The sequence below is a fragment of the Moschus berezovskii genome, chromosome 4 (assembly GCF_049115385.1).
Source record: "Moschus berezovskii isolate FMDL1 chromosome 4, NW_MosBer_1.0, whole genome shotgun sequence".
Lineage (NCBI taxonomy): Eukaryota > Metazoa > Chordata > Mammalia > Artiodactyla > Moschidae > Moschus > Moschus berezovskii.
Window position 1 is genome coordinate 41,368,647 of NC_142463.1, and position 10,826 is coordinate 41,379,472.

At 41.7% G+C, this 10,826-nt stretch overlaps 1 protein-coding gene across 3 annotated transcripts in view; it reads left to right on the top strand.

Moving 5' to 3' along the window:
* Positions 1 to 6,392, top strand: part of AK4 (adenylate kinase 4) — a 93,412-nt gene extending 87,020 nt beyond the window's left edge. For all 3 annotated transcript variants that reach the window (XM_055402147.2, XM_088835358.1, XM_055402148.2), the window contains one exon: positions 187 to 6,392. In XM_055402147.2, coding sequence (XP_055258122.1) covers positions 187 to 301 — 115 coding nt within the window. In that variant the 3' untranslated portion in view covers positions 302 to 6,392. The remainder of the gene's footprint in view (positions 1 to 186) is intronic.
* The last annotated feature ends 4,434 nt before the right edge of the window (positions 6,393 to 10,826 follow it).

Genomic DNA, 10,826 nt, shown 5'->3' on the forward strand with positions numbered 1-10,826 from the left:
TTGCAGAGGATGGGGCTTTGTTTAGTTATACTGAACTGGGGGTGTTGATACATTGGTTTTGGGACTCAGTGATATGTGATGTAGACCAGGAGATTGTGTTTACATTATACCCAGGATCTTCATCTGCGCTGATATCATGTCAAAAGGAAACCTAAAATGCCCTGTATGTCGGACTTTGTTTTTCAGGAGCCGAGGAGTGCTCCACCAATTTTCGGGAACCGAGACTAACAAAATCTGGCCCTATGTTTACACGCTTTTCTCGAACAAGATCACACCTGTTCAGTCCAAAGAAGCCTACTGAGCCTGCGCAGTGGAAGAACCAGGAAGATATGGTCACTCATTCAATTGTTTGTGTAGTATTGGTGCCATGTCCCAGTTAGCAGCTAGCTGAGATAGCTTGCAGTGTCTTTTCTAGTTTAAATGGTGAACAGACATGAAAACTAATGAATAGAATGAGTTAATGATGAGGCTCTTCTCTGCCTTTCTAAAAGAGGAGCCACCTACACGTGTTTACGATGTCCCTGCACATATCCAAGTTCTTTATAAGAAAGGAAGCAACGCAGGCTGGATTCCAAGCAGTGTATCAGCTAAGCTCTTGCTGATTTTCTGTGGCCAGGTTGTTGCCATAATAGTTTTTTTCACACGTGACGGTGGTGCTCCCTGGTTCTCCCCAGCCCCTAAAGGCTGTTGAAACCTAGCACCAGGAGGTCTGAGAATGCCGGGGGCTATAGCTGCCTTTGTCCTTGGTTCTCTGGCATGTGCCATCCTGGTGACAGTGGGATTGAAACAGTAGCTGTCAGTGATTGCTTCTCTGGCCTGAGTGACTGTCCACAGTTCATTTTATTTTCTGTTAGGAATGATGCCTTCTCTGCGTTCGTACTCCATTGAATCTCTCTTTTTCAGACATCCTAGAATGAAAAGCCTTGGCTTCTACTACTTTTATTAGACATCTGTTTTCTCCCTCCTTAGACTATTAAGTAATATTGTTCCTGCTTTTATCCCTCTCAAACTCCTGTCTGAGAGCTGGGAGCTGGGGGACGATGTTCCGTCTCTTTATGCATCAGGAACTGAACTGTGTGGACGGTCTACTTAAACTGTTGGTCTGACTCTCATGAGTTGACACTGCTCCTTTCTTTTATTGTGGCAAAATAAAACCCTAAGAGTCTTTGCGGAACTCTCAAAAACTGGGAAATATTCACCTTCATAAATGTTAAAAGATTGTATCTTATGTATAGAAGTAAATAAGACCATATGGAATTACTGGACTGAAGGAATAGTTTAGCTTATAGTGAAGACAAAAAATATATATATTTTAAAAATGCTGCTAAATATTGATGCTGACAGTGTTTTTCTCGTGTGAGTGACCCAAGCATATTATAAATAGTTGGTAAAGGGAATGGAGCCTGTGGGGTCAAGGAAAATGTTGCACTAGCTGTGCCTAGACTCTTGATGACAGCTTTATGATTATGGGGTTTGATAAAATTGTAATTTTTTATTCTATTCCAAAGATGATTTCTATAGGATGGCCATTAAGTCTAGAAATATAGATCATACTATTTTGTCATTCATTAGAATGTAGTATCAATAAACCATTTATTAAGGATTTGCCTGGTTTCCAGACCTGGTGGCCACTAATGCTCGCTCTCCTCTGGGAAGGACAATGAAATTTATTCCTGTTGCCTTAAAAATAGATATTCCTCTTCATGCATTGTGATTGTACCAGGGAGGGTCCTTTACTATTTCCAGGAGTGACTTCTGTCTAACTCTTGATGCTGCTGAGAAAACAAAAGCCTTTCAGCATAGGTGATGTTGGAACACATTATTTATTTTCTGAAGATGTCACAGTGAATTTCCAGTCATTCACTGACCCATGGATTCTGTATGGTAGCCATGCATCTTCTCTACAAATACTGCCCCTACTCTGGCCAGTCCCTTTTGCTTTGTCCCTTCATGTGAATGTTCTTTGGCTACCTAAGTGGAAACACAGACCAGTTTCCTCCTCATCCTCTGAACCCAAGTGAAGTAAGATTATTTACTTTCTAGGTTTATGCAGTTAAAATGCCCAGTTCAGGTTTGTGAAACATCAGTGCATGATAGTGACTTTTGAGAAGAGTTGAATGCCAGTTGATGGGGATAGGGTGAAAATCAGACATGCAGATACAGCTCAGGTTTCCAGGGGAACCAGGCATAGAGAAAAACAAGTCTTATTTGAGGAAAATTGCACAATTTAGAGTAGCTTTGCCATGGAGACAATTTCCATAAAGTAGGAAAAGTAGAAAGTTAAGATTATTATAGGGATCATTCAGGAGAGGAAAGTGTGTGCTTTTTTGGAAGCAGAAATATCTTCAAAACTTTCCTCCCTTTTGTTGATGTTTAGCAGATGCTCCAATGTAATCATGGGCTTTGGAATTTTGGGTAGAGGTATGGGAAATGCCCTAGGTGATCCCTGACTCCAAACTCTGCTTCATCCTTCCCTCCCTTCTTCCTTCCAGCAAAATAGACACTTCAAGCCAGTGTCAGAGTCGCTCAATGCATCTCAATAGTTTGTGCTATTTCTGAGGTTGCCCTGCAGTAGAGGGCAGTCACCTTTGCTAGGTGAGACCATAATGAAAGCCAAACACTGTTTCCATGGGCTTTTGAAAGATGATGCTTGTTTGATGATGTTCGATAGCCTAAAAAAATGTTCTGGTTTTCTTCAACAAAGTCTAGCTTTTCCTTCAATGATTTTGCACTAAAATAAAATTTTCTTGAAAATATTTTGACCAAGATAATATTAAAGGGATCTCTTTAGTTTTCTTTCTACTGCCACACGTGAGGTTCCATCAAAGCTAGGCACAAAGAGTAGTTTGGGTGGTTTCTAAAATTCCTACATATCCCCTCCATCTCTGATTCTAGCCAGCTCCGCATTCATTTTGCTTTCTCTTATCCCCACCAGCTTCCTGCTTATTTAGAACTTGAAAACACTGCTGTGTTTCATATACTCTAACAGTAAAGCAAGCATATAATAGGTACCATTTATTGAAGGCCTGCTGAGTGTCATGTGTGTACAGTTTCAGGACATTTGCAAACATCTCATTTAATCTTGCCAGCATCCTTTGAGATAAGCACGATCCCATGTTTATAAACAAAGCAAGGGTCAGCAAAGTAAAGCATCTTGCCCTGGCTTCTGCTGCCAACGCGCAGTGTAGACAGACTTGAACGCAGGTTTCCTGGCTCTGCTCCTAGATGTTAACTACCTGCATCCTGTCCCAAGCAACGCAGGGCTCTAAGCTTGCTTGTATTCCCAAGTGTCCGCACATCCAGAATGGCAGGGTTCACTCTGGTGACATCCACCTCTGTATGAGAGTGTTCCTTTTCCTTTTTCCCTTTTGCTTAAGCAAAGGGAGCTGCTAGAGGAGAGTCTGAGCCCTTGATCATCCGTAACAGCTCACTTATAAGTAAAATGAGGGCTTCCCTGGTGAACAATCTACCTGCTTTGTGGGAGACCTGGGTTTGATCTCTGGGTTGGGAAGATCCCCTGGAGAAGGGAATGGCTACCCACTCCAGTATTCTGGCATGGAGAGTTCCATGGACTATATAGTCCATGGGGGTCACAAAGAGTGGGACATGACTGAGCGACTTTTACTTTTGTACATAAGTAAAATGAAAGGCTGTCACAGTAGGCCTGGCTTGGGTCCAGGCTACTGTGGCAGCCGCAAGCTCATGGCCCTCCCTTGTTCTCTTGGTGTCCATGGTTTTGTTTCCCTGAAGGGACCGTGATGCTTGTGCCACCCCAGCCATGGTGCTCACACACTCCCCTAGACTCCTGGGAGCCCTCCAGACACTACTCAATACTTTGTTTCCCTGACATCAGAACAAATGACTCCCTTGCCTCCACCCCCAAACAAGGTCCCCATAGTAACTGATCTTTCCTACAAGGCTAGCTGGTGAACAAATGGTGATTGAGCTCCTAATCCGGGGTCATCCTAGACTTTAATATCATCCTCCCTGTGTTGACACTGCACATTAACATGGTCCTGAATGCCAAATCCACGTCTTTGCCTGCCCTCTGATGCGGTAGCCCTGCTTATCACTCACAATTCTAGCAGAAATGGCTTCCTGTCTCACCTGCCTTCTCCAAGGTGACTCTCAATACCTTCCGATAACTCAGCTCACATGAGCTCCAGCTTCATCCAGAGTGTGTGCCTCTCTTTGGTGAAGTGAAGTGAAGTGAAGTCGCTCAGTCATGTCTGACTCTTTGCGACCCCATGGACTGTAGTCCACCAGGCTCCTCCATCCATGGGATTCTCCAGGCAAGAATATTGGAGTGGGTTGCCATTTCCTTCTCCAGGGTAGGGAAGGGGAAAAGGTAAGAATAGGCACAGGCGATGGAGAATTCTTGGGAGACAGGTGATGCTGTGACCTTTCCTGCCATTTCTAGGTTGAGTTTTTTTCTTTTCTGGCCACACCATGAAGCATGCAGAACTTACCCAACCAGGAATCGAACCTGTGCCCTCTGAAGTGGAAGTACGGAATCTTAACCGCTGGACTGCCAGGGAAGGCCTATAGGTGGTTGACAGAATAATTTTTGATAGAAAGATGCCTATGGAAACCCATAAATAGAGTTTTTATACTTTAAATCACTGGAAACTGAGTTCAATATCTGATTTTGGTTATTGGTTTAAAGAAGTTTTAACCCCTGCTTGTGGTGTGTGTGGGGAGGGCGGGGGGGAGGGAGAAGTCTTTGCTTAAATCATAAAGACAGCAAATTTCCAAGTATGTTCAGGTATCAAAGGGCTTGGTAGTCACTGTTTATTGGTGCTATGTGCACTCCATCCATTATCTAATTAAATCCTCAGCAATTAGCCTATGTAATAGTATTATCTCAATTATCTTGCCTCCTTGTGTTTTAAAACTGAGATGCTCCTGTTTACTTAACCTTTTCCAATATGTATAGGGATTAATCAGGAAATTAAAAAAGGCTTTTTTTTTGGTATGTTTCTCTAGTTTGAGCTCCCTATTCTCACGAATAGGTAAAACAATGCATTTGCTCCCACCTGGAATCTTTGCTTTTGGCTCTAGTGCGGAGACAGGAAATGGGCCTCAATGGGTCCCGGTGGAAGCCGCACACTGTGTATACAGAGGACGGTGTTTCAGCTGTCCTCTGCTGGGTCACGTAATCTCGGGAGGCATTCATATCTACCTGATGGATTTCATGTATTGCTTTTCACTTAATAGACAATATGTTTTCTTGCTGCAGTAATTTTGCCAGAAAGGCAATTTGTAAGACAGATCATGTCTATAGTATGAATTGCGTTCTATTCCCCTCCATTTTCAGCAACTTCTCGTCTGTCTGGTGTTTCAGAAGAGGAACCCAGTAACAGACACCTTTTAATGTGGGAATGTGGTCTGGTCATAAGGTCCCTTTCCTTATGTAACTGACCCAGTCTGGTTTCCAGATGCAACGTGTGCAAGACCCAGATGACGGGGGAACTGTGAAGCCGTATTTCAACTGTGAGGAAAATTTGCTTCCTGCATCTGTTGAGACATAATTACAGTTGCTGATAAATGCTATACCTTATCTTTCTTTTAACAAATTGCACAGTTCTTGCCAAAATAAATGTCATTATCTGTATGCTTCAGGAAATTCCCTAAATTGGTGTGTGTGAGTGAATGTGAGAGAGAGAAAGAGAGGTAGTGTGTGTTTTGGGAGGGGTAGTGTTGGATATATTCATTCCTTCTTTGCTGACATTTAGGCTATTCTAGAAAGCACAGTGTCATTCTTGAAATAAAAGATTTCCTGTTTGAACACATGTCAAAAGAGCATTGCACCTTGAAGATTCTCACTGGGGTTGATGTGTGTCTAATTTCATTTCATAAAACCTTTCTCTTGAGACAGAAATGTGCTAAATAAAAACAAAGTTTTGTGTTTAATTTAGAGAAGAATAAAGGGAAGGAAAATGAAAACTCAGTCTTTATGTCAGCTCCAAGGTGTCAGGGCATAGAGGGCTTTCCTAGTTTTATGAGAATTTGTACTACTGATTTTTATATATTCTTGTTTTTGAGATGAGTAGATCTCGGGAAATTGTTGCATTACAATGGCATTTCACTGTGATTCCTCTCAAGCGCAAATCAGTTCTTTAACCTAATGACAACTTGCCTCTGGTTTACTCTCCTGTGAAATGTCAGCTCCATTTTCCCAGAAGTCGTGTGTTTACAAGGAGTCAGTGCTTTTCCTCAGTGTGAAAGTTATCATCCCTTTTGATTTTGGTGTATGTGCTTAATTCAAAGTATCTAAACCTATAGTCTAATCTGTACATGCTCTGTTAACTGTGTTACTGATGATTTTATCTGGCTTGAAGATTGATTCATACTTTTTAATTTGATAGAAATAAAGTTTTTTCTGCTTGTAACTAGTGAATTCATTTAACATTTCTATATAGCCTTTTTTACTTGGCAGTACACACCTTCACAAATACTCTCATTTATGCCACTCGGCAACGTTCCCATTATCAACAGTGTTTTTTCCACTTTGAAGATGGGGAAAACCGAGAATACAGTGTTCCCTGGATAATGTGATAGTTGGTGGTAGAGCGAGACCCCAAATCCAAGATTTATGACCCCCTAGTCTCATTTTCTGCTATACTATGTTGCCTCACTTTGTTTACCTTCAAATTCCTTTATTTTCCAGCACTTTCAGTTCAATCTCAGTCGTGTCTGACTCTTTGCAACCCCATGAATCACAGCACGCCGGCCTACCTGTCCATCACCAACTCCCAGAGTTCACTCAAACTCATGTCCATCGAGTCGGTGATGCCATCCAGCCATCTCATTCTCTGTTGTCCCCTTCTCCTCCCGCCCCCAATCCCTCCCAGCATCAGAGTCTTTTCCAGTGAGTCAACTCGTCGCATGAGGTGGCCAAAGTATTAGAGTTTCAGCTTTAGCATCAGTCCTTCCAATGAACACCCAGGATTGGTCTCCTTTAGAATGGACTGTTTGGATCTCCTTGCAGTCCAAGGGACTCTCAAGAGTCTTCTCCAGCACTACAGTTTAAAAGCATCAATTCTTCGGCGATCAGCTTTCTTCACAGTCCAACTCTCACATCCATACATGACCACAGGAAAAACCACAGCCTTGACGAGACAGACCTTTGTTGGCAAAGTGATGTCTCTGCTTTTTAATATACTATCAAGGTTGGTCATAACTTTCCTTCCAAGGAGTAAGCGTCTTTTAATTTCATGACTGCAATCAGCATCTGCAGTGATTTTGGAGCCCAAAAAAATAAAGTCTGACACTGTTTCCACTGTTTCCCCATCTATTTCCCATGAATTGATGGGACCAGATGCCATGATCTTTGTTTTCTGAATGTTGAGCTTCAAGCCAACCTTTTCACTCTCCTCTTTCACTTTCATCAAGAGGCTTTTTAGTTCCTCTTCACTCTCTGCCATAAGGGTGGTGTCATCTGCATATCTGAGGTTATTGATATTTCTTCCAGCAATCTTGATTCCAGCTTGTGCTTCTTCCAGCCCAGCGTTCCACGTGATGTACTACGATATAAGTTAAATAAGCAGGGTGACAATATACAACCTTGACGTACTCCTTTTCCTATTTGGAACCAGTCTGTTGTTCCATGTCCAGTTCTGACTGTTGCTTCCTGACCTGCATACAGGTTCCTCAGGAGGCAGGTCAGGTGGTCTGGTATTCCCATCTCTTTCAGAATGTTCCATAGTTTATTGTGATCCACACAGTCAAAGGCTTTGGCATAGTCAATGAAGCAGAAATAGATGTTTTTCTGGAACTCTCTTGTTTTCTCCATGATCCAGCGGATGTTGGCAATTTGATCTCTGGTGCCTCTGCCTTTTCTAAAACCTGCTTGAACATCTGGGAGTTCACGGTTCACATATTGCTAAAGCCTGGCTTGGAGAATGTTGAGCATGACTTTACTAGCGTGTGAGATGAGTGCAATTGTGCAGTAGTTTGAGCATTCTTTGGCATTGCCTTTCTTTGGGATTGGAATGAAGACTGACCTTTTCCAGTCCTGTGGCCACTGCTGAGTTTTCCACATTTGCTGGCATATTGAGTGCAGCACTTTCACAGCATCATCTTTCAGGATTTGAAATAGCTCAACTGGAATTCCATCACCTCTACTAGCTTTGTTCGTAGTGATGCTTTCTAAGGTCCACTTGACTTCACATTCCAAGATGTCTGGCTCTAGGTCAGTGATCACGTTATCGTGACTATCTGGGTCATGAAGATCTTTTTTGTACAGTTCTTCTGTGTATAATTGCCACCTCTTCTTAATATCTTCTGCTTCTGTTAGGTCCATACCATTTCTATCCTTTATCGAGCCCATCTTTGCATGAAATGTTCCCTTGGAATCTCTAATTTTCTTGAAGAGATCTCTTGTTTTTCCTCTTCTGTTGTTTTCCTCTATTTCTTTGCATTGATCACTGAGGAAGGCTTTCTTATCTCTCCTTGCTATTCTTTGGAACTCTGCATTCAGATGCTTATATCTTTCCTTTTCTCCTTTGCTTTTCCCTTCTCTTCTTTTCACAGTTATTTGTAGCTTTTTATTTTTTATATTTATATTTTTATATTTTATATATTATATATAATTTATAAAAAATATATAAAATTATATGTAATATATAAAATATAAAAATATAAAATATATCTTTTATATTTTTATATTTATAGCTTTTAATTTTTTATATTTATATATATTTTATATTTATATATAATTTATTAAAAGATGTATAAAAATATATATCATTATATAATATATAATTATAATATATAAAATATATTAAAATATAAAAGATATATTTTATATTTTTTATATTTATATTTATCCAGCACTTTATTCTTTACCTATTTCCATGGACATTCTTTATTTTTGAAGCAACTGGATGATGTAAGTAAATCCCGTCCTACAGGTAAGGAAACTGGATCAGAGTGCCTGACTCTAAGGTCATCCCGTCCAGGCTTACTCAACAGAAGCAGTAGCTCCAGCAGACCTCTCTGGTGGGAGCTTGAAGTGTAGAGGAAACAGCCTTTGAAGGAGCATCTTCCTGTGACTTGGACAGGGGCACATGCCCTGGCTTCTCCCAACCTTGCCCTCTCCTATCTCCTGCAGGGACTTTCCGTTAGCTGAAGTCAGACGCCAGCTGACACAGCAACTTGTTCTCCAGGCTTCCATGTCCCTGAAATGTGAACTGGACCTAATGGCAATGTGTGGCATTGTTTTAAAGTTCAAACCATTCACTTTTTAAGAGGATTTTATATCTTGGCCCCATTGGCTTAACGCTTGGGTACATAACGTGCTTTAACCAGTGGAGGTGAGCAGAAATAAAGGTGTTGCTTCTGAGTAGAAGCCTTAGGACCAGAGAATGGGTACCTATCTCTCCATCTGCATTGAACCTTGGCAGCTTTATGGGGCTTTTCTTTTACCTGAATCCTAAAGTGAAGAAGCAGAGACATTACTTTGCCAACAAAGGTCCATCTAGTCAAGGCTGTGGTTTTTCCAGTAGTATGTTTGGATGTGAGAATTGGACTATAAGGAAAGCTGAGCACCAAAGAATTGATGCTTTTGAACTGTGGTGTTGGAGAAGACTCTTGAGAGTCCCTTGGACTGCAAGGAGATCCAACCAATCCATCCTAAAGGAGACCAGTCCTGAGTATTCATTGGAAGGACTGATGTTGAAGCTGAAAACTCCAGTACTTTGGCCACTTGATGCGAAGAGCTGACTCATTTGAAAAGACCCTGATGCTGGGAAAGATTGAAGGTGGGAGGAGAAGGGGCTGACAGAGGATGAGATGGTTGGATGGTATCATGACTCAATGGACATGAGTTTGGGTAAACTCCAGGAGTTGGCGATGGACATGGAGGCCTGGGGTGCTGCCGTCCACGAGGTTGCAAAGAGTCAGACATGACTGAGCAACTGAACTGAAAGTGAAGATGTGGAGCAGGGGTGTGCCAGTCCATGATGGACGAGTAGTGTGCATGAAAAACAAATCTTTGGTTTTATAAGCCACTAAGATTTGGGTGGAGCCGGTATCACAGCATGATTTAGCCCAAGCTGACTGATAGAGATGGGTCTAAGATGAGTATGTCATTCAGTTGCAACTTTCACTTATCAAGCACTATGAGGCTCTGGGGCTGCAAAGATGAGTAAGACCCAGATTTTGTCCTTGACATCCTTACAATCTCCTGGAGGGGATGGACATATGATTAAATAACTTTATGTAACTGTTGGAGTTAAATCACTGGATTATACTTGAAAGAACACAGAGGGAGTGACGCTTGGCTAGCCAAGCAGAGAAGAAGGGAGAGCTAATATTTGAGTTGAGTGACACAGGAAAAGAGGGAACCCAGGCCAAGGGAATGGGATGTATATAGAAATACAAGCACATATGCCAGACGGATGTCAGAACTGTGTGGGGCAGGACTGGGGAGGTAAAGATAAAACCAACTTGAATTGGGAAGTTGTATTGACCTGGTCTCAAAATTCACAGCAAACTTTACACTGAGAAGAGACTCATCCGATTTGCATGATGTAATTGTACTACAGGTCTGAACTAAGCTGTGATAGCAGAGTTCAACAAAAAGGGGTGGTTGTATTATATTTTTCTGAAAGGGGAGCCACTGTGTGAAATCTTATTTTTAAATATTGGCAATTTAAACTTTTTAAAAGCACTGCATAGGCCAAAGAGCATATCTGTTTAAGCTGATGTGGGACTTCTGTATGAGAAGAATACAGGAGGTAGAAGAGAGGGTCTTAGTGGCTGGATGTCCATGAAGTGAGGGGGTAGTGTATACAAGAGCAAAGGGGTTTGAAGGAGAGGAT